Source organism: Nyctereutes procyonoides, unplaced genomic scaffold, assembly GCF_905146905.1.
Source record: "Nyctereutes procyonoides isolate TBG_1078 unplaced genomic scaffold, NYPRO_anot_genome, whole genome shotgun sequence".
Taxonomy (NCBI): Eukaryota; Metazoa; Chordata; class Mammalia; order Carnivora; family Canidae; genus Nyctereutes; species Nyctereutes procyonoides.
In genome coordinates, this window is record NW_026575135.1 from 28,822,410 (window position 1) to 28,845,774 (window position 23,365).

At 42.2% G+C, this 23,365-nt stretch overlaps 1 protein-coding gene across 3 annotated transcripts in view; it reads left to right on the top strand.

Moving 5' to 3' along the window:
* The window catches only part of MOB3B (MOB kinase activator 3B), a 189,800-nt gene extending 172,542 nt beyond the window's left edge, over positions 1-17,258 (top strand). For all 3 annotated transcript variants that reach the window (XM_055302078.1, XM_055302076.1, XM_055302079.1), the window contains one exon: positions 12,071-17,258. In XM_055302078.1, the coding sequence (XP_055158053.1) occupies positions 12,071-12,100 (30 nt within the window). In that variant the 3' untranslated portion in view covers positions 12,101-17,258. The remainder of the gene's footprint in view (positions 1-12,070) is intronic.
* The last annotated feature ends 6,107 nt before the right edge of the window (positions 17,259-23,365 follow it).

Sequence of the window (23,365 nt, forward strand, 5' to 3'; positions counted from 1 at the left end):
TTGTTGTACAACCCACACCACCATCCATTTCTAGAACCCTTTTCATTTTGAAATGTGTGCTTTTTATTTTATTTTCACATATGAACCAGGTCTTTAAGTTGTGCAACTGACGCCAGGAAAGGGAACAACAAATATGCAGAGAAAAAAAGCTACCTGTTTTTATTTCTCTTTAACTGAGGCAGAACTTCCACCCACCTTCGATGCACTAGACAATTTCCCTCTTCTTTTGAGAGCAAAACACGGTGTGATGACAGTAGCACATAATCACCTTGATTGCTAAAATGTCTAAAATTGCAGCTTCATGCTAAAATATCAGCAGAACAAGTGAGGAAGGAGCCCTAACCAGTAAAAATTGCTTTAGCTCTCCGAAGCACATTCCCTTTATGCAAAATCCATGTTGTTTTCATGGCTCATTAGTTGGGAACCAGAGACTAAGAAAAGAAAGGGTCATGTCTCCTCCCATATTCTGAAAACCATACAAGTTTTGTTCTAAGGGTCTGCAGGCACATAGAGTTTATTCTTGTTTTACTACATGTGTTCTCTTCCTGATGTAGCATCACTGCTCACCCACAACAGGAGAAACATTGGACTATTTATGGCCAGGTCAACTTTACAAGCTTGGCAGCTTGGGGAACCATTTATAATCCCATGGACTTTAAAACTATAGTCACCCTGGCCATTGTATACTCAGGGTGTGATGAGGGTGCAGCCAACTTTTTCTGAAAAGGTCCAGACACTAAACATTTTAGTTTGTGGGCCTTAAATAGTCTCTGTCACAAGTGCTCACCTCTACCTTTGAAGCGGGAAGGCAGCCAGAGATGATGCATAAATGGATGGGCCTGACTGTGTCCCAGTACAACCTTGATGGACATTGAAATTTGAGCTTCATAGAATGTTTCTATCATGGAATATTCTTTTGTTCTTTTTTTCTCAACTATTTAAAAATGTAAAAAACTATCCTTCATTTATGGGTCATACAAAATAGGTGTGGACTACATCTGGCCCGTGAGCTGTGGTTTCCAGTTCCCTGATGTAAAGGAAAAATAGGACTCTGCATTCCATTGGTAAAATCCAAAGATAGATCTCAGGACAAATTATTGCTCTGCCAGGTATTAACCATGGAACCATGGGCAGGCCACCAACCTCTGCAAGCTTCAGTTTCCTTATGGAGGAAGCATAATGGCTACTCCCTAGAGATGAGAGTCAAAGTGGAACCCCGAGTGGGACCCCAAGTGGGATACCAAGATCAGCCCCTAAAGCTCTCAGGAGCTTAAGCACATGTTTCATTTGGCAGTAGTGTAACTCCTAACAAGCAATCTTATTTTGCTAAAATGAAGATTCAGTTTGTCTCATGTCCATTTATTTCATTAACCTAATACTTTGTTCCTTCCAAAGGACTGGGACTGCTAAGAAGCTACAAACTTCCTAAATTATAGGCTCTCTGAGGAAGAAAATCTCTCTATGTTTTCATCAGACATAAAATAGAGGTCTTATTAAGTGATGGCAAGCTCTGTCTTGTGGTGAAGTCAGCACAGCTGAATGACTCCTATGAATTCTTTGTTTTCCTGGAGGAGGTAAATTCTTCCTCCAGGGACCCAAGCCCTGAAAGTTCAGGGCACACCCAAAATGACAAATCCTGCTTGAATGTCATTAAGTGTCAAGCCCATTAAGCTTCTCTCAGAACAAGTAAGTCGGTGCCTATAGCAGCCTACTAGACTAGAACTGCTTCACCAGTCAATGCCAGTCAATGCCTTCTGCCCCCTTATCACCCTGCAGAAAGGCCAAGTGACAAGCAAACAAGAGAATTCCTTACCCTGTCCTTCCACATCCAGTCTTCAAAGATCTGCAACCTAATAGGTGGCCACTGTGCTATTTTGAAATCTTTCACATTCCTCTGAGGAAGTGGGTGCATTCAGCCACCTTTTGCTCATCCCAAAACAAGGGATATGGGGAGCATCTACCAGAAACCAGTCTAGACTTGCTGATACATGCAGGGTGTGGGAGGGAGGGAGGCAGACCTTTTTTAGTGGTGTGGACATCAAGCCAGGCTGTGGAGGAGATGGGCAGGCAAAGATGGGAAGGAGGGAGGGGCAGCTTCCAGCCAGAAAGACCAAGACTATGCCTGATGCAGTTAGAGGTAGCATCACTTTGAGCAGGAATCAGGTTGGATGCACACATTGTCATGGTCAGGAGCTCATGGTGCACCAGCAAGAAGGATGGCATGGGCCCAACATGGTAACTCCATCTGCAGAGTAAGTCAGGATGGGAAATGCACAGAGTAGCAGAATGGGGCCTGGCGGGGCTTTGGCAAGGAGATCTTGAGAAGCACAGTGATGATGAAACATTTTGATTCATGCGTTTGCTTTCCTGATGCCTGGTAAGACAGCCTGTCTCCATATGGAGTGTGTCTATAACCCATCTCCTGTGGTTCAGTGAGAGAGTTTCAAAAATGTGCAGCCCTGCCTTTACGAGAAGCAGTATAAATCAAGAGACTGAATATGTTTACATAAAGTAACTTATTTTTAATGCTTGCAGGATTTGGGAAGAGAAGAGCAGTTTGATTCTTGTATCATATGAATAAATATTCTCGGTGGGTGGCAGGTCTGTGTGTTTATCTATCCATACATATGTATACATGTACTTGGGGGCGTGCATATATGTGCACACATTCTCACACACACCACACACACACACACGCACACGCACACACCTCCGTTGGAGAACGCCCTCCGTGTCACTAATGTAGGCTGCTGTTTAGGAACAGAATTAATCAAATAAATATTTTTCTTTCCTGTTTAGGGAGGTCTGGCCTGCCACGTTTCTATTTTTATTTCTTTTGGCTTATTTGCCACCCACATTCTTAAAAGAAAGCAGAAAGAACGTTTTTAATTCCTGTGTGCTGGTTGGATCCCATGTACACTTTTTTTTTCCCCCATGTATACTTTTAACCGGGAGAATTCTTTTAAAAAATTCTGTAGCTGGCTGCCCTGCCTGCCTTACAAGAATTCAGACTTTGGGATGTTAGCAGGCCCCTGACTGTGGGCCTCCCATGAATGGTTCCACTGGCTATGTCCCTGTTCCTGTGGCCAGCGCTGGTTTTGTATGCCCTCTGACTCAAATATACTCAACCTCAAGGACATGCAGGTATCAGGGAAGATGTGTTCACCACAAGGCCTTGGGATGTGGTGGACTGTTTAGGAAGACCGGTCTTCCAGGTTCCCGCCTTACCTACCCTCATTCCTAGCAATATGACTTTGACCAAAGTCTTTAACCTCAGTTCCCTTATCCGTAAAATAAGGATAATACTACTAAGACTGCTGTAAGGACTGAATGAAATAATGAACATCCAGCCAACATTGAGCACAGCATCTGGCATAGAAAAAGTGCAAAAAGTGATAGATACTGACTCTGTTAGGACCACAATATACTTTTATTGACTCATTGAGGCTCTTAATGCCATGGCCCCATCTTGTTCATTCCATCTTTTGTGACCTGACACTACTTCATTCATTCATTCATTCATTCAAATTAGTTATTAGTATAAAGCCTCATTCCAAAAATAATTTAAGGTGTCAGGTATCAGCTTCCCATTGGAATTATTTCAGTTCCCATTAAAGAGACACATCTACTAAGAAAAAAATTTTTTTAAGAAAAAGGTTAGGGCCAATGCTTGATCTTCGCACAAGATGCCTTCTCTTTACTCCCTGGTCAGTTTGCCCTCCTGAACAGAAGCTCCCTGCCAGTGGGACCCTGGAGAGAAGCTGCAGCATCCTTCTGGTTTCAGAGGCCCTGAGGGTGAAACAAGTGCTTGGAGCTGGGGAGATCCGAGGGAGGGTGCCAGAGATTCTCTAGGGTGGACTTAAGGGCTGCGGTCCTGGACACAGCAACCTCCCTGTGACCGGAGGGCAGGCAGGAGCTGCTCACCACCACAATCCTCCCCACCCCCGTTGTTTCCACTGTCAACAGTCCAGCTTTCCTACAGGGAATGGGCTGGAGAGTAGATGGAGTATTTTGCATTGGCTTGTCTTCTCTGCCCTCGTGTTCAGGGGATTTCCCTGCAGCAAGCAGCCTACTGGTTTTCCTGCGCTCTCCCTCGAAGTGAGACACTGCCCTCTGAGCAGAACTGTACTGCATCCCCGTCTGAAGGAGGAGAGCTAGCTGCCAGGCCACATTCTTAGCAACCAGTTTTAGGGGGCACTGGGATCCTCTTTCTCTCTTTTCCTTTCCCTAAGTCCTGGCCCCTTTCTGTGAATCACACCACCTCCCATTGAGGCAGCTAGTAACCCTCACAGACCTGGAAGCAGAGCATGGAAGAGTGAACAGGAGTGTTCTGGGCAGAAGGAGGGAATGGGGCTCTCCATGCAGAAGAAACAAGCGCACAAAGATGCAGAAACAGAAGCAAGGTGTGTGCAAGGCAGGAGAGAAGGAAGAGAAGGAAGGAAGAGAGAGAGAAGGAAGTAGCTCTGACACAGTTGACAGTCTCTTTAACTTGCTGAGACTATCTGGTAGGAGATGGAGAGGAGCGGAAGCACGTTTTATGCCTCCGTATTTTCAACAGCACTTTTCCAGCCAGCACTGTTGATGGTACCAGTGGGAATTAGAGCGTGTGCTTCTCCACCTTCCTCTGTGGCTGCATACTGGAATCACAAGGCAGTGTGGTATCACAGGAAATTCAGAGTCCTTCAAACTGAATGATTTGGAGACAACAGCTAATGTTGATTCTTACACTCTAAAGCCTTCCTCTTCTGAGTCAACAGCCTCTGGAGCCACATCTGCCCATTCCTGGAATTCTTCCTCATAGAGTCACAGTGCCCGAAGAAGCCTTGCTGAGTCCTGGTCCCTGGCTACGGCCAGAAATGACCTCAGGCTGACCCACGTGCTCTAACTGACTTTGGTTCTCATTCCCTTGTTCCTCCAGGAAAACTGCCAGTTCCCAAGGGACTTGCTTTTGCTACCAGTGGGTTAGATCTGGAGATAAGGAAATAGCAAATGATCTGCTTGACCTCCAGGGTAGGAACAGGACCTGAGGGAAATGGGTGTTGGTAGGAGCTGAGAACCCTGGAGGGGCAGGGGGATTGCCGTGGTTCTAGTGAAATCTTGGCTTAGACACCACCAGCATAGTTGTTGGGAATGGAGGAGAGAAAAGGGCAAGACTCCTGACAGAAATAGAATTTTCAAGATGGTTAACATTTTCAAAGCACTCGCTTTCCAGGGGAAGAAAAGAGTAGCCAATAAGAAAAGAAACAAATTGATAATATGGATACAACTTGGAGATTTTCAAGTCTCTAAAAAATGGAATTTGTAGGATGAAAGGCACCGCACTGCAGAAAGCTTTCTTTCTAAGCTGCCCAACACCCGCAGAAAGCCCCGCCTCACTATTGGAAATGAAATTCTTCCTGTTATGTTCCCCGTACCCTTAGCCTCCAGTCCAGCCAGAAATTCGACCCCTGAACTTCATGCTGCAGTTCAAACCCATGTTCCCAAGTGTCTTGGAGAGGAGACTGGGGGCTGATGAGAGGCCCAGCGTGGCCGTGCTCCAGCCTGGGGCAGGTCACTGGGGGGCTGAGGCCACGCTGCTGGGCAGGGAGTGGTCCAGGGAGCAGTTTCTAAGGAGTGCCACACCTGACGGCTTCATCCTGGTGGACTCACCATTCTTCTGTGGTGTTCTTTCAGCAGCCATCACCTTAACATACTGCCTTCTAAATGTGTTGGTGAAGCTCCGTTACTGGAGAAGGCATCTGTGTGTGTGCGCCCGTGTGTGCACACATACGTGCTCCAGCTCTCTTAGCTGAGAGGCAGTTTACTGCCCTCTTAGGGCCAAATCTAACACTAAGTTGTGTACTTCCAACTGTCCCATTTTAAGCTACTGGGTTTTTAATGGTGGCCAATGAGGAGAGGGTCATTTCCAGAAAGTTTTAAGCCCAGCGTTCTCTCCTTACCACACTTCAGAGCCTTCTACACCCACCTTCCATTCATCTCTTTGCGCTCCCCTTCTTCCTTATTTCTTTATTTCCAATATTTCTTCCTCCTCTTCCTCCTTCCTGTTTCTCAGAATTAGCCGAGTTGGGGAACTTAAAACAATAGGCTTCGGGTGGTGGTGTTATAGCACCTCTCATCCTTATATATGTTGAAACTCTAGAAAAACAAAAGGACTCACTGCTTTTATATCTCACCCCAGTGAAGAGATGAAAACTATGTTTTCTGTTTGTTGGCTTATTTTTGTTCTTGAGTCCACCCGGGTGCAAATCCTGATTCTTCTACTTGTCAGCTATGTGAATGTGGGCAAGTTATGTCACTTCTCTGAGCCTCCTTTTCTTCAACTGTATAATAGAAAAATGCCTACTTCAGAGTTTTGAAAAAAAAGTGTACAAAATAAACATAAGTGCCTCTACCGTAGTAGGTACTCAGCACCTATTTCCCCCCACCACTCATTTTCCTGGATCTGTGGACCTAACCATTGGTTTTTCTTCATTGGGTTTTAGTCTAATAAATATTTTTTCAATGCCTGGTATGTGTCAGGCCTAGTGTACCAGGGTCCAAACAGACATAAGATATGGTTCATCTCTTCAATGGCACCCCTGTGCTGGAGCCAGAAAAGTAATAAACTTTCACAGAACAATGATGAAGGGTGCTGTGGCCACTACAGAAAACCAGAAGAGGAACACCAAAGACTCCCCAGGGATGGGGTGAGGAAGGAGGTGGGAGAAGGTGCCCCTGAAGAGGCCACACTGGGCAAGAGCCTAACGTAGGGTGGATTTTACCTGAAGTACACTGAGCCAACTCGAAGACATCCTTGTTTACACAACTCGCCTCTCTCAGTTCAACACCAAGCGTCCAAAGCCTACAGGCCAGCAGTCCTAGCTCTGCCACTAATTATTTGCACCACCTCAGTCTAGTCACCACTCTCATAATCTGGATTTTCAATCTCTGAAATGAAGGTCTTAGACTAGACAATACCTAGGCGTCCTCCAAAATTTACCAGTAATCTGTGATTCTCTGATCATGCTACCATTTTTTGGAGCTTGTTTTACGGTTTCTAATGTTAACCTCATAAAATTGCCATGCTAAAATGATGACTGACACCTAGTAGACATCAATGTTTTCCCTTTATTTTATGTGAAAAGTAGATCATTAAAATGTGTGATGGATTGTACGGTAAGATACAAGTCAGTTGGACTCTGGTAGCCAAGGCTGGGTCAGAAATTATTTGTGTGACCCAGAATAACTCATTTTACTTCTCTTTGTGACCACTTACTCCCTGACCTCTACTACTAGTTCTAAAAACAGGTAAACTGAAAGATAAGAGTAAGTTTAGACTTTTAGGTTCACGCAGGTTTGTTGTACAGATATCAAATACTTGTTGCTATGGCTAAGAACTATCTCTTCAGTTTGAAAGTGTTTAGATGGAACAGAAGTGCTTGCATATCTTATGTAGAAGATATGCTGATTTCATCTACCACCCCCATTCCACACAAAAACTAGCCAAAAGTCATTTTAACTTTATTTCTAAAACTAAATATGATTTCAATATGGAGGTTTGTCTACTTCTACTTTTGTTGTTATTTTTTTAATTACTAGAGCTTACTAGAAGAAAATTACATGTGCATTAAAAATATCTCAAAGTCTAAGAGGATATGCAAAGGGCAAATGTCAGGAAGAGAATACACACATCATTTCATTCACCCAGAGATAAACTTATCACATTGGACTCATATTTTGTTTATATTTTTTCCCAAGATAATTATATCAAACTTTATATACTGTTAAATGACTTGACCAAAATATTTCTCATCATACACTAATATACAACAAAGTTGTAAGGGCCTTCACAGATTCAGGCCAAAATGAAATGATCAATTCCAGTGCTGGTAGTAAGTGATGTGATATGTGTGTGCAACGTGATAGGGGAACCCAAGCAGGGAGCTAATGAACTTTCTGGGAGCTGACAGATCCTGAAGGATGAATTTGCCAGGCATAAAAGAGCAGAAAGCATTTTCCAAATAGAAGAAACAGCTAGAAAAACTCCTAGAAATCTTGATAGACCATGTCCTGTTGGAAACAGGGGAGGAGTGCAGTTTGCCTGGTGGGTGGGGTACATGAGTGGGTGGGGGTTCATCAGGAGGTGAGCAGAAGGAGGTGAGTCTCTGTTTTGAACAGCTTTGTTTGCCAGGCCCTAGAGTATGGAATTTGTTCTGTTGACAGTGGGGAACCAGGGACTTTACAAAATCAATTACTGCCTTACTTAAAGCAAATAATACTGAGTGAGCTAACCAAAACCCAGCTTTACTCTTTCCTTAAGGATGGATTTTTTTAAAATCCAGGTGCTTAAAAACATCTTCCTATACAAGCCAAAAATAGTCTTTATAAACCTTTCCCAGAAATTTCTCATCACCTCTGCAGAAGCTTTTTGAGCATCTTTTCGAGTTGTTTAGTGGTCTGCCTTAATACACATTGCATTTAGGTCAGTCCTACCATGGAAAATTCAGGCTTAAAGAACAACCCGGGTAGATATTTTCAGGCCACTCTCCGTGATAGGAAGGAATGTGTTTGGTTCCCCTAGGTGACTTCAGGAGGGCTTTGATGATGACAAAAGCAATGGAAGCCAATATTGGCTGGTTTTTTGGTTTCAGGGGTTTTTTCCAAGCACCAGTTGTTTCTTAACCAGCTCGTTTGCGCCACCCAGTGGGAAAGTGCTAGAATACAGAATTGAAGAGTGGATCTAACTGAGCTGTTCTTCCTGGTAGGATCTGGGAATTCCTGGTCTGCTATTTCAGCCGTTCTTTCCCTGTAAGAATGTTAGGAGACATCCTCGTAAACAGTTTCTCTCCTTCATTTGGAGGTGAGAAAGCATTTGCAGTAAGGAAAGCTCCAGTCCTGGCTTTTCACAGACTAACTCTATGGCTTTAGATAAGTACTGTGTCCTTTTTCAAAGTGTTTCCTTGTGTGTGTGAGTGTGTGTTTAACTCTTCCATATTCCTAGTGTCTATAGTATTTTAGGGGCATAACTGGTTTAGTATTTACCCTGTGCACCCATAATTCCAAGTGTCATCAGTTTGGGTAATGAAAAAATATCTTTAAGATTTTGAAAATCCAGGAAATACTGCAACCATTTATAATTAATGTGTCGATGTCATCTGCATGTATATTCATAAGAATGTCTCAGAGGCTTTAAACCACAAATCACGTGGTGTGAGTGGAAAAATCTGGCTTTTGCACTCAGACCTGAGTTTAAGTCCCACCCCTGGCACTCTCTGTGTGACTTTGAGAAGTTACTCTGTCTCTGAGCCGTGTGTGTATCAATGAGCATGGCCAATCTCATTTCACAGGATTAATGTAAGAGTTATGGGATGTAGTATCTGCAGAACTTCCCAGTGGCACCGGGAGTAAGGAGTAGCCACCCTTTGTTGGGTGGAAGTGACAATTACTGGTCAGTCTCTGCAGCTTACATGTTCTACTTCTGCCAGTCACTTCTGCTCTGAGGCCTGGATTCCTCTGCTGTCAAATGGGGTCATGGTTCCTTCTCTTAGAATTTCACAAATGGGATGATATAAAATATAACACCTCTCCCGCCCCCAAGCACCTGGCTTCATAGGTATTTCACAAATGCTAGTTCCTTTCTTTCTAAAAGTATTAAACCATTGCAAATAATGACAGGATTGGTTATAAGGCCAAAATGTCTTCATCCCATGATCTCTCTCCCCCACCCAGTTGCCTCTCTTGCTATCTCAAATACTCACACATATGCATATTTGCATTCTCACCTTATTTTTCCCATCTTTGTCATCAAAAGTTAACCAAAAGCATGAGAATTTTTGGAAGCTTATCAAAGGGACAGAAAATTCATTTTAAGATTGCCATCATTCTTTCCATTCCTCACACCAGGTGCGTGGGTCCATACTTGAGCAGTTGTGCCTTTACCTGTCTTCCCACACCACTGTCCCCTCCTGCACTGGCCCCTCTGCTCCAGCCAAAGCAACACCAGTCCACGGAGGGCTCCACCTCGGCCCCCGTTCCCCCTGTCAATCTTGTCCCTTTCTCCCCACCTCACTCATCAGACTCCTCCTTTAAATTTTGGGGTCCATCTAAGTGGATACATTACCAGAGAAGTCTTCTCAAGCCTCTTCTTGCCCTGACCTGAAGTAATGGTTGCCATGTGTGTGCCTCTGAGGAGAAGGAATTAATGCGTATCGAGTCCGGGCGTATTTTAATACTTTTAACCTTCCCAGTCCCCTTCTCAGGTAGTATCACTGTTCCGTTTTACAGATGAGGAGACTGAGGGCCCATTCAGTGCTTCATTAAACAAACATCTATTGAGTATCCGTTGCCAGGCACTGAGAATAGAGCAGACACAGCTCCCTCCTTTGTGAGTCTTACAGGATCTTGACATGGGATGGATCCAGGAGGCAGGAATGAAAGAAAGAATAGACTATTCCAGTTGTGAAGAAGGGTGCTATGAAAGGCAGAAAAGAGGGATATGCTCTATCTCAGAGCTTAGGGAAGAGATCCCTAAAGAAAAGGCATTTCTGCTAAGATCTCAAGACTCAGGGAGGTCACACACAGGGAGGGAGGTAGCAAGGGAGAAGTGGGCTCTGACTGTGGCTGGTATTTGGAGCTACCATGCCTCATGGTCTCCCTTCCTCTAAATATCTGCATTGGTGTCACTGTGTTTTAGGTTGTGATCTACATGTCTGTCTGATAGATCGTAGCTCCTTGCGAAGAGCAACCTCATCTCCCAGGCACCTGATACATAGTAAAGGTCATGAGAATAAGAATAACACATTGGTATGGTTTTCTAATAGAGTCTCTAAGCACTTGGCATTCCCATTCTCAAATTCCTTTTACTCAGATGTTTTCTATTTTATAGGCTGGGGTGATCCCGGGTCAGCATGTGAGAGATGTGGCAGCTGACGTCAGCTCTGCAGTAGGTGGAGCTTGAGAGCAGCTCACTCATCTACATAAAGTGAAGTTAAAAGTGTCCTCCCAGATGCTGCATGGCACAGGGCTCCTTACCAGTCTGCTCTCCAGGCCATTCTTGGAGATGAAAGTGGAGTGGCTGCCCTGTGCCAGGCACTGTGTCGGGTCATGTAGTGACCCCATGAATGTTGCTTTACTTGACATGCAGTGGCTCACAGTCCAGTAGGGCCCACAGACATGTCCATAGCCCATGTACACACACACTTACAATCCAGCTCGTTGGAGGCAAGACTCCAGGCCAGCACTGGTGGAAGAAGTGGCTAACTCCGCAGTGTCTGGGGCAGGAGCGTCAGAAGGTCTCCCAGGCATCTTGAAAGTCATTTTGCCTGAGTTGGGGAAAATGAATGGAATTAGCTAAGTAAAAAGGGCAGGATATGGTGGGAGTAGGCCACAGGCAAGGGTCCCACCTATGCAGAAGCCCAGAGAAAAATAAAAGATGGCACATTTGGCATCTGCAAATGCTCACAGGGACCCAGCAGGTGGTATAGATGAGGGGAAGGCCAGGTGGATGCATGTGGGACACAGTGGTATATTTTTCATGCCCATTAACAGGAGTCCTCCCACCCATTTTTCTTAACTTACACCCACTTCATTTTTCCATCTTTGTTTGGAAGGTAGGTAAAGTGAAACTGTTCACTTCTATAAGAAAAATAGCCATCTAAACCCAATGATTGTATCAATCAGTAAGTGATATTTGGCACCTGTTGGAGAGACAACTGGGAGTAGTAGGGACTGGGGCCAACTGGAGAGTATATTCTCCATCAGAAGAGGACAGCTGTTCTTCAACTCCAACTGTCTGGTGGCTCCAGATCTTGCAAATTTTCCCAAAAAAAGGTGAGCAACCTGGAGTTTTGGCAAGTTAGCCAAGTTTTTTTGGTTTGTTGTTATTTTTAACATTGCTTGACTAAACCTGCGGACCAAACGGAACACATCTGCGTGCTTATCCAACCTTATCGTGCTTATCCAACCTTATCCATGGGCCATGCTTGTGATTTCTTGTTTCAAGGTTCCAGAGGTTGTGAGGGTATTTTTAGAATCCTTCAACAAGTCATTGCTTGTAGTTATTCCTAATTATCCTTCTTTCCCTGCTTTCCAGAAAGAGATGACGAGCAGGATGTGTCACTAACACCCCACCTTACTTTCGGAAGACCAGAGGAAAGCTCTTTCCTCCTGGAGCCCTGAGAAGGAAGACCTCCCTGGCTGAAATGGCACACCTACTTCCAGGAGCAGGAGAGGTGGAGACAAGCGGTGATTCCTGAGAGACATTCCCCACTCACGCTGTGTGCTCTTAACCCTCCGAGTGCTGCTAGCCACGACCTGTGGACCTGACCACAGCGTGCAAGAAGGACTGCCCCCCCAACCCCTTCTGGCTCTCAGTTGCCCCAAGGACGCCTCTGCACTTCTGTGTGTGTCGCAGCTCTGCCTGTGACCTGCTGCCTAAGCTTTACTGGAATTCAGGTTTTGAGACTGAGACACTTATTTGTATTTTCCACTTCGGTCTTGTCAACTGGCCAGCTTTTCTGTAATGTGTTTTCTAAGTACCAGGTGAATTTTGGAACTCTGGATGAGCAGCAAGTTTTTCTATAACAAGTCTTCCTGTCAATGTTCCCACCCTGATCTGATGCCGTGGTTTAACTTCATGCGGAGCCATATAGCCATGACAGATCTAAGACCCACCCTACAGCCTCAACATGACTTCCCTATTAGGCATTTTTATCAGGGACCCCTCCATGACCCCGAACAAACTTTAACTACAGGGAGGAGACCGGCCACTAACATAAAACTGACGAGTTACCAGTTAACTCTGAACAGAATGTGTTTTTTTATAACCACACCATTCCTGTCTCTTCTATTCAAGATATTTTCTTCCTGTTTCCCAGAAGAGAGGAATAAAAGGAAGTTATAAATGACCAAGAATGATCAGCAGAAGCCCTGAGCCAGATAGATTAGTGCAGTGTTTGTTCTTGACCAAACGGTAGGGAATTGTGGCTGTCTCTACATAATACTAAAATTTCACTTTAAAAAAAAAAAAGAAGAAGTGCAATTGGTTATTTGGTGCACATAGCTCAGACAGCCAGCTCATTGACTTGTAGCCTTCCCAGCTGGCCTTCTGACCTCCTACATCCAGCCTGTGTTTTCTTTCTCTTCCTCTGTACTACCCCCTCCCTGGCTGGTTTGTATTATGGCACAAAATTAATTTCTGCCCCTGTGATTGTGCCACAGTTGCCAAGGTAACAGGGGAACTGGAGCTAACTTCCTTCTTCCATTCCCTCTCGGTTTTCCCATTCCAATAAACAGAATAACACATTCTGTGTTACATCCTGCCTTTTGAAACCCAAGTGAGTCTTAGTGGAAGAAACAGTTGCCTTCTCTGCTTCATTCATGAAACTGGTGACGGTCCTGAGAGCCTGTGACTAGGGGGTGATAATACTCCCAGTGATCATTTGAATTTGACAAAATAGCAGTTGGTGAAGGGAAGTAGATAAGAACGTTTTAGTGTATTTTAATGTAACACCGATTAAAGAATAACTAAACAACTCTGATTTCGTTTCATTATATGTAACGCGTTAAAGCCATTCATGGCTGCCACAAGAGCCGAGAAAGCATGAGATTTTTTTGTCCAAAGAAAGGGCTGACCCAGTCTGGGCACTGTGGCATCCTGTCCTAACCCAACAAACCAGCCTTTGCTTCCGATCTTGTCAAAGTCGTCTCGTGGAATCCAAATGCTGCTACCTCTTTCCATATTGTTGTGTTCTGGTCAAAAACAAACATACCCTCTTCCCTTTTTTGGCTTCCGAAGATAACTCTGAGAGGACAAGAAAGGCAAAGATTCTTCTCAGCATCATCTTTGGCTGAAAGAATATCTGACTGTCCTAAGGATCCAGAGAACAAAGAAATAAGACCCCCTATTCCCAACCTATGCAATACACACGCAGTAAGCCCTGCAGGGGAATGTCCAGCTGAGGGACAGAGAAATAAATGACAGCAGGGAGCCCAGGGCCTGGGAACAACTCTGAAGCTTTGCCACCATGGAAAACCACAGGATTTTAGCATTAAAAAGTTGACCATGTTCCTGCATTTCAATGATGCCTAATCAAGCAGGATGCTGGATTCTGAAGACATTTGTTACTAATTCTTTTTAAGGTTCTTTTCTATTAACTGTTTGTGTGTATGAAATTTCCATTCAATTTAAAAGACCGAATATTGTTTAAACTTCTTGGCACAATTTCCTCCTGCTTATATTTCTAATTACATTAATCAACTCTTCTAGGATAAGTTCTGGCAAACTGCTCTTATTTTTTAATTAGAGTATTCCTATTCCTGCAGAACTTTGTTTGGCAAATTCTAAAGAAAATTATCACAGACAATTTTTTATCTCTTTGACCTGACTACATCCTAAGTACATCTCATTGCAGAGGGGGATCTGAGCTCCTGGCAATGGTTCAGGCACCTCCAGCTCTCTGGCTTTGAGCCTGACATTCTGCTTCTTCCTCCTCACCTGACAGGCTCTCCTTCATTTCCCACTTTTTTTTTTTTAAGCTGGGTATTACATGTATCTGCCAGCTTTTTTTTTTTCATTTTATTTTGAGAAGTTTCAAAGTGGAAATTTCAAAAAGAAAAGATTACGATGAACATCCATGTCCCCTTCACTTATGTGCATCAGTTGTTAACATTTTTTTAATTACTTTTTCCATATATTTTCTCTTTCTCTCGGGAAATATACATTCTTATAGGTGAACCATTTCAAAATATGTTGCAGACATCATAAAACCTTAAAAAACTTTGTCGATTGCCCCCAAAATGTTTATAGCTTTTGATATTGTTGTTTATCCAGGATCCAATTAGAAATCACACGTGGCATTTGTTGTCATTCTCTTTAGTTAATGGGTTAGAGTTCTTCTGTATGTATGTGTGTGGCATGGTGGTGGAGTGTGTGTGTGTATGTTGTGTGTGTGATGACACTGACATAAAGGAGTTCAGGCTGTTTTTTTTGGTAGAATGTTTTACAATCTGGATTTTTTTTTTCTGATTGTTTCCTCTTTATTAGACTCAGTTAAACTTTTTTTTTTTTTTAGGAAGAATACTACATAAGTGATGTTTCCTTCCTATTGCATGTATCAGGAAGTATATAATGTCTATCGTCTCTTGTCATGATATTAAGCTTGACCAGTGGGTTTAGGTGTTGTCTGCCCGATTCATTCATTTTAAAGGTACATAATTCACTAGGAAGCTCTGAAATTCAGCATGCACACATTTTATAGAGTTTGAGGCTGTGCACATGTGCATTCCTTTCTTCATATTCTCAAAGCGGTCCAGGGTCTCCAAAAGATCATAACCATTGCAGTTAAATGATGTAACAATGATAAAGGATTCATGACTTCCTGTTTAACAGAAGGAAGGAAAAGTAAGACGGGCAGGACATTAGTATGCTAGCTGATGAGAAATTGTACGGTCCCTGTAGCCAGAGCTGAAATATGTTTTTGGTTTTGTTTGTTTGTTTTTTGCTCCCATCCTCAATGACTTCCCATTCAGACCCATGGTTTATTTTAGAGAGCATGCATTCTCAATGAAGGTGATTATTCAAGGGTGCAAAAACTGTGGGGGAAGGAATCTTAGAATTTACAGTGGGTTGTGGCCCTTCAGGGGGCCATAGTACATAAACAAATATAAAGTGTATATGTGGTATTAAAGTTTAATGAGGATGATTAGGAATAAAATTTCCTTAAAAACTCCTTAGGATGATGATGATAATAATAATAATAATAATAAAGGTTGAGAAATACTCAACTAGAGTCAGATTCTGCCTCTTAGGTGTTCATTCTCTCTTCCTGGGTGTTTTCTCATTTCTGAGAGCTAGGATGAGTGGAAACAACTTCAAGAGCTTTCTTAAGCTGTTCCTTCTACCCTCCCAAACCATATCAGTCACATTCCCAGGGAAAACCCCATTCTCCTCTTGAAGACAGGCATAGACATTCTACAGCATCCTTTGGTATACCGCCGTGAACACTTTACATCTGAATTCCTTCCATTTAGCCTAAGCCAAACTACTATCTTTTCAGCACACCTTTCCTAGTGTCTCACATTAAGAAAGATCCAAAGATTATCTAGGATAAGAAGAAACATAATAAATGAGAGCCTTATTGGCAGATCCAGTAAGTATGTGAAGACTGTTACCAAATGTCCTTCAGCCTTCTTTCCCTTTGGCTCTCCCATGGGCAGAATTCTCCTGGAAGCCTTCTTGCTCTTGCTCCGTTGCTAACATTTCTGCCATTAGTGTTCATTTGAGCCCTTTCCTGGGCTTTCCATGTCACTGTGTGTTATGGATGTAACCAATAGTGAATGTGTAAGAAATTATCACATACTTTCTCCAAACTCTGTGTGGTGTCTTTGCTAAGTCCTGACTTGCATTTATAAGTTTTCTTTTCTATTTGTCCGTGTTAAATCCATTTTGATTTATCTTCCTGAGTTTCCTTCATTTTTACCTTTAATATTCCTCATCCAATCACTCTGTTTTGTTTTAATCCCTTCTTTAACTGGCAAAGCGTTAGGAGACTTGAATGGAGTGCCTCTCATTTTTTGGTGGTGATTTAAGCCAAATCGTCATCTGGTCATTGATGGAAGCACGTCATTCCCTGTGGTCTCTGGCCTTCTATGACTTCCACACCCCATGGGTATCACATTGTAAGTCAAAGAAATATCATGGGACAAGTACAGCGATGTCTTCAAGAAGTGTGTATAAAGGCAAAATCATGAGAAGGAGCCAGATGTGTCACTTAGATAATACTGTTGTCATTTGTGCTTGGATCATTTTGGTCCTTGAGAGTGAGAGTGAGAATCTAGGTGACTCTCTCCTAGAATTAGCCAAATAAAGTACTTTGGAGATAGAAAGTTTTTTCCCTGCTTTAAAAAGTATGTCAGCAACCAAAAACTTTAACAGGTTGTTTCCATCTGAATGGTTATTAATTCTGGATAGGAAGTTTTTGATGAATAAATAAGGATTTTTGTAACTTTCAAAGGGGAGATGCCATTTCTAATCTGACATTTAAACTGTATCACTAACTTTTAGTGTTTTAATTTCAAGGTTTTCCTGTATCTTTTCTAATTGCATCAGAAAAAAATGTATACCATATTTAATTCCATTTGTGATTAAGGGTTTGACTATAAGAATAAACTAATACAATTATATAAATTAGAAAAGCCAGAGGAAATGAAAGGATATTTATGAAATCAGTTCATGTGAGCTTAGGATTCAAATGTCACAAATAAAAGACACATAACCATCACCTACCTGTTCCGTCTTTTTCGTGTGTGCTCAATTAATTTCTTTCAGTAAATAAATAAATTTGCACAGTAAGTTTTTCATCTTGCAGTGGTCTTGGAACAGGTAAATGAAAAGAAAATGGTTAATTCTACAAACAATAATTCAAAATGTGTTGAGAACACACAGGCATGTATTTGTATTCTAACAGGAATTCCTTTATACTTTTTAGATTCTCCCAGGAGGGGACAGCTTGCATATAGTTGAAGTGCTCCACAGACTGATGTACATCTCTTCTTGCAGTAGGAGTCAATATTAAATTTGATAACAATCTAGCATGTAAATATAATAAAGCCTGACTAGAGAAATAGCTCCTCAATCAGAGGAAATAAACCTGAATTTTAAATTCAGGTTCGCCACAGCCTTCCTTTTGAGACCTTGAGAATTTAAATGTTCTGTGCCGCAGATTTCTGAACTGCAATGGCTTATAGATTAGTTCCTGTATAACTCACAATTCTTTTTGCAAAATAACATAAGATTAAAATATTAACAGATCTGGAAAACAAAATATATAAATTCTATATGTTTGTATGTTGTTAGTACATTTACAGCCACTTTAGGATAATTGTGACTCTAATAACAGCCACTGTTGCTAATAGCAGCAATCGGATACTATGTCTGACAAAAGCTATTTGTGATGAGGTGATTTCTCAGCAGACGGCAGTGAGGAATGAGGCTTCTGGAACCCCAGCACAAATATAACAGGTTCCTCTACTTCTCAATTCCACTGTCTGGAACCTATACCGAGATGTGACAAAGAGGCAGATTATGGACTGAATGTGGCCTACAGGCATGTTTTGTTAGACTAACCCAGTTTTTTTTTCTCATTTTTTAACCAGCTACTATCATTAAAAATGGAGAAATTTGACACCCAATATCAGAATTTCTGTCTGCTCTTATAGAATCAGAAAATCTGACACCAGACTTTTGCTTCTGTGTGGCAAGAACTGGCTGAGAAGTGATGGACCCATTTAGATGGAGGCATGTTCTCCCCAACTGCCCACTGTCCTCAGCACTCCCTACTGCATCCCAGACATGGGGCTGACTGTCAGTTACCACTGCCCTCTTAGTTTGGCAGGCTTCCCTTGGGCACATTCCCTGCCACTCCCCTGAAGGCATTTCAGGTCACAGCCCCTGTTACCCTATCTAGAGAGATCTTTAATTTTCAAGTTGTTCACTACCTGCTATATTATGTTGTATTCATGCTAATAAGTGGTAAACTGTTTTAGAAGATGATAAATTTGCATCAGATGCCTTCAGTCCCTCCAACCACAGCAAAAATTGGTACTCCTGTGGACATTAAGCTAATCACTATATCTGTCCAATCTTGCAATTATTTTAAATTCTTAAACTTCAACTCTGCTTCCAGGCAAACTTCATTACCAAAATGATAAAGAAATGTCATTGAAAATTAACAGTGGTGTCATTTATAACAATGATATATTTTACCCGATTTTTCTTCTTCATTGTGAAGATTTCAGCAGAACACAGTGTGTTACCAGAAACTTCTCGTTGTTTTAATGCAACATTCCTCATCTGAGTTTTTGTGAACATGAACATGAAGCACAAATTCCCAGTACTCAATAGATTAAAAACTAAATGGGGAAATCCGATTCAATTTAAATAAACTTTGGTTGAGTTTATAACAGTATTACTGCACACTAGATTATGCTGAATATCTGCTCCAGAGGAAATAATGTCATACACTTGAGACATGACCTCACATATTATCAGATCATCAGAGAGTAAGAGTCTAAGCATTTTCAAGAATGCTGTAGAACATAGAGAGGGAAAGGCATCAACAGAATCCTATGTTTGTTAACTCCGAAACAATGTTAGAAATAACTATGTCTCTACAATGATGTATTTGGTATTGTTAAAAACTGCATGTCCACTGATAACCACAAGAGACAGCAGCATTTAGAAAATTTATAAACTGTGACTTGTTTAATTATTTTACTTAGAGTTTGTCTTATCAAAATAATAATCACATGAAGGTAGAGATGCTTGGTGCACACAAGTCTGCAGTTAAGACAAAATCTTGGTAAAGATGCAAAGGCCTTTTAGACAGATCCAATCTAGTGGGAGAAGTTCACATTGGCTAGGAGAGAGTGAGGAACGGGGCTGCCTACCCCTGCCCTATCTGTGGATAAGATAGGCCCCTTCCCTGCTCAAAACCCTGAAATGCTACCTTTTGCACTTGGCTTAAAAGCTTCAGCTCTCACTTTCTCCCTCCACTCCTATACGCTGGGTCTCTTTGCTGGACTTGCACATGCCAAGCACACTCACACTGACAGCCTCTGTACTGGGTGTTCCCCTGCCTGGATGCTTTTCCCCTACATGGCCTCATGGCCAATTCTTTCCCCTCCTTCAAGTTCTAACTGGAGTATCACCTTCTCATTGTGGCCCCTGCTGATCGCACCTGCCCCCTGGGCTTCCCAGGATGCGTGAGCTCCCTTTCTCTGCTCAAATTTTCCTTCTCCTATAACATGTGCATAAATTATATATATATATTTATATATATATAACTTTATATATTTTTATGTTTTATATATATTTATATACATAGAAATATATATAATTTACATATTTTTTAAAGATTTTATTTATTCATGAGAGACACAGAGAGAGGCAGGCATAAGCTGAGGGAGAAGCAGAGTGAGAAGGAGGATCCCCACAGGGAGCCCGATGCAGGATTCGACCCTGGAACTCCCAGATCACGCCCTGAGCCAATGGCAGACTCTCAACCACTGAGCCACCCAGGCATCCCTATATATAATTTATATTATATAATATATATATTTTTAGTTTTATTGTTTCTTGTCTATCCCCTACCCCACTAGAATATAAATTTCACATCAGAGATCTCTGTTTTGTTTAAGATTTTATTTATTTATTCATGAGAGACACACAGGGAGAGAGGTAGAGACACAGGCAGAGAGAGAAGCAGGCTCCATGCAGGGAGCCCGATGTGGGACTCGATCCTGACACTAGGGATCACGCCCTGGGTGTGAAGGAAGACACTCAACCACTGAGCCACCCAGGCATCCCAGACATCTCTGTTTTGTTTATTGGTGTTTCTCTGTCACCTAGAATAGAGTGTCTGGCACACAGCAGATGCCTAATAAACCTTTGATGAATGAATGAATGAATGAATGAATGAATATACATGGCTGATAGATATCTCATTAAGGTCTGCTATCAAAGAGAAAGAAAAGCAATATGTAATAATAATATTAACTTAATGATACACCAGAGGTGTACATTTATTGAGTGTATACTATAGACTACATATACTCTAAGCAATTTACAGGGATAATCTCATTTAATGACCATGACAACCTTGTGAGTTTGGCTATTCCTGTTTATCTCTGCAGTCAAAGTTACCTAAGTAATTTGCCCAAGGTTATAAGCAAGGTGATGGAGCTGGGATTTAAGGCCCCTCAGGTATGCTCCAGAGCCCCCACTCTGAGCCACAGGAGACACCTTCACCTTCTAGGCATTGAACTCTTCTTCAGTTGCCTCCTTCTCTATGGACACAGGCTCTATGTGGCAGAGCAATTCAGCTATGAGTTTCTTTTTGGTCATTTGTTGGTGTGATTGCATTAGTGTTTCTATGACCAGTCCAACTGAGATCATAAAGTATTTCCATTCCCAAGATGTGCAGCATTCACAAATACAAAATGGACCCTGAGTGAGACCTGAGACAGGACAATAGATCTAACAAGAGGACACAAAGAAGGTCAGAATGGCTAGTCCATAAAGTGTCAAGTGGTATGAAGGTAAGACCAGAGGCGAGGATGGGGTCTCTAAGCAGGCAGGAGATAGGAAGACCATCTGGAAGTCCAGGAGGAATCACTCACAGTGGGAGCAAGGTAGGCCTATGATCGATTAAAACAGTACCTAAGAAATTTCTAGGTCTTGCTCCCTGCTATGAAATGGAAAAAAAAAAAAAAACTGTGAAAACAAGCAGCTTTTAAGAATTAATAAACACTCAAAGCAGATCTTAGCTTTGACCATAAGGAGTTTACAGAACTGAAAAAAAAATTAATAAAAAAATTAAAAATTAACTTAAAAATAGAAAAGAAGCTTGCAGAACTATCGTAGTTAATTTTTGCTGATTTTCTCCTTTAAAGAAATTACTGGACATTAATTATTTAGCTGTAATATAAAATATGTGGTTATATAAACAATTAGCAATATGTAACCAAGAGGCTAGAGCACTACGTGGCTGTGAGATTTATTAATGCATATATTCCATGGGCTAATTTAGAAATGAATAAGAATCACATTGCATTTGAAAAGTAGCATCCATTCATTCTACCTGACTCCTTTGAGGTCACCAGGAGTTATACAGATTGCAAATGTTCTCTAGTTCCGGGTTCCACCTGGAGATATTTTGTATGTCAGGATGTAATTCCAGCCTAAAAATGAAATAAATATGCTGTGAGGAAATGAATGACTTGTACCTTCCGATTCCTAGAGCATCACGGGTATTGTCCACAGAATGATTCAACTACAGAATATAGAAGGAGGCTGCATTTGTCAAGAGAGGGACTGGTGGGAGAAGTGTTTTGTGGTTTTTGTTTTCAAATAGTAAATCATTAGATTCACCAATTATTGAAGCATGGACATTAAAGAAAAGTCATTCAAAAGGTGAACCCCATTTCCCACTTCTGACCTTGGCACAAGATTCCTGAGGTTGTGCAGATAACATAAGGTATAGTTTTGCTATTATGAACTGACAGAGCATCATCTGGACTGTGAATTTACCACAACCCTGTGGACCTATGGATTTGAAATAAAAGAAATAAAAAACTGCAAGTCCAGAAAGTCCCTAAGAGCCATAAGTCAGTTATCGCCGTGGGATCTGTTTGCATTTAGAAAAAAGATTGTGCTGCCCTGGACTCATGACATTTAATTGGAATTTGCATTATCCCTCCTAAGTGACTGCAAAGAGACTCTGTGCTACTTGAATAGAGAAACGTGAGAGGAGGATACTAAAGCCTCTCCCCATTGCAAAGAGGAAGGGAAAATAAATGAGATGATTTCACATGAACCTCTTTTGCTGCTCATAGATTCCCGAGGCACTGTGTTAGAAAGACCTGGGAGCAGAGCAGATGTGTGTGCTGAGAGCTTTCAGGGGAATTAAGGAGGCGTTTTGAGGGGAGAGGGCTGGGAATGAATCTACTCTGTGCCGCGCACAGTGCTTGATACTTGATGTATATTTTCCTCCCCATTCTCACAACCGTTCACCAAGGCAACTATTGGCGACAACCATTTCAGACGTGAGATGGAGTGCGGGTCGCATGCAGGGGAGCAGTGATGAGCTCACACGAGGACGGGCCTCACTGTCATTCAGTGCTAGGCATCATGCCAAGTGTTTTAGTTGGAATATCTGAATTAATCATCATCCATCATTCATCCATGTACCTCACCATCCTGTGAGGTAGATACCATTGTCATTATTCCCACTTTGTAGATGAGGAAACCAAAATTGAGGAGTAGGTCTCTTATTCCAGGTCATGCAGGTGACTGGGGAGGAGCTGGGATTTGAATTCAGGCAGTCTGTCTCCAGAGTCCCTGCTATTAATCACTATGTTATAGGCCCCTCTGACACACACACATCTTTTTATTATTATTAAAAAGTTATTCCTCCCTTTAGATTGCTTCCTTGCTACCCTAGTGACAAAGCTGCTTTCACCTCAGGGATCCCAAAATAAGCAGCCCTTGGAAAACCCAGAGGACCCTTGGGAAACTGTGATAAGGAAGTGACACCAGATGGGATAAATATTCCTTTCAAAGTGTAGAAAGAGTGAGTCTAGGGGCATCTGGGTGGCTCAGTTGGTTAAATATCTGCCCTAGGCTCAGGTCATGATTCCACCCGGGGTCCTGGGATGGAGTCCCACATTGGGCTTCCTGCTCAGCAAGGAGTCTGTTTCTCCCTCTCCCTCTGCCCCTTCTCCCCTGCTCATTTGCTCTATCTTTCTTTAAAATGAATAAATAAAAAATCTTAAAAAAAAAAAAGTGTGAGTCTTCTGGAAATGCCGCTGAGAGTTAAGGTTCTCAACC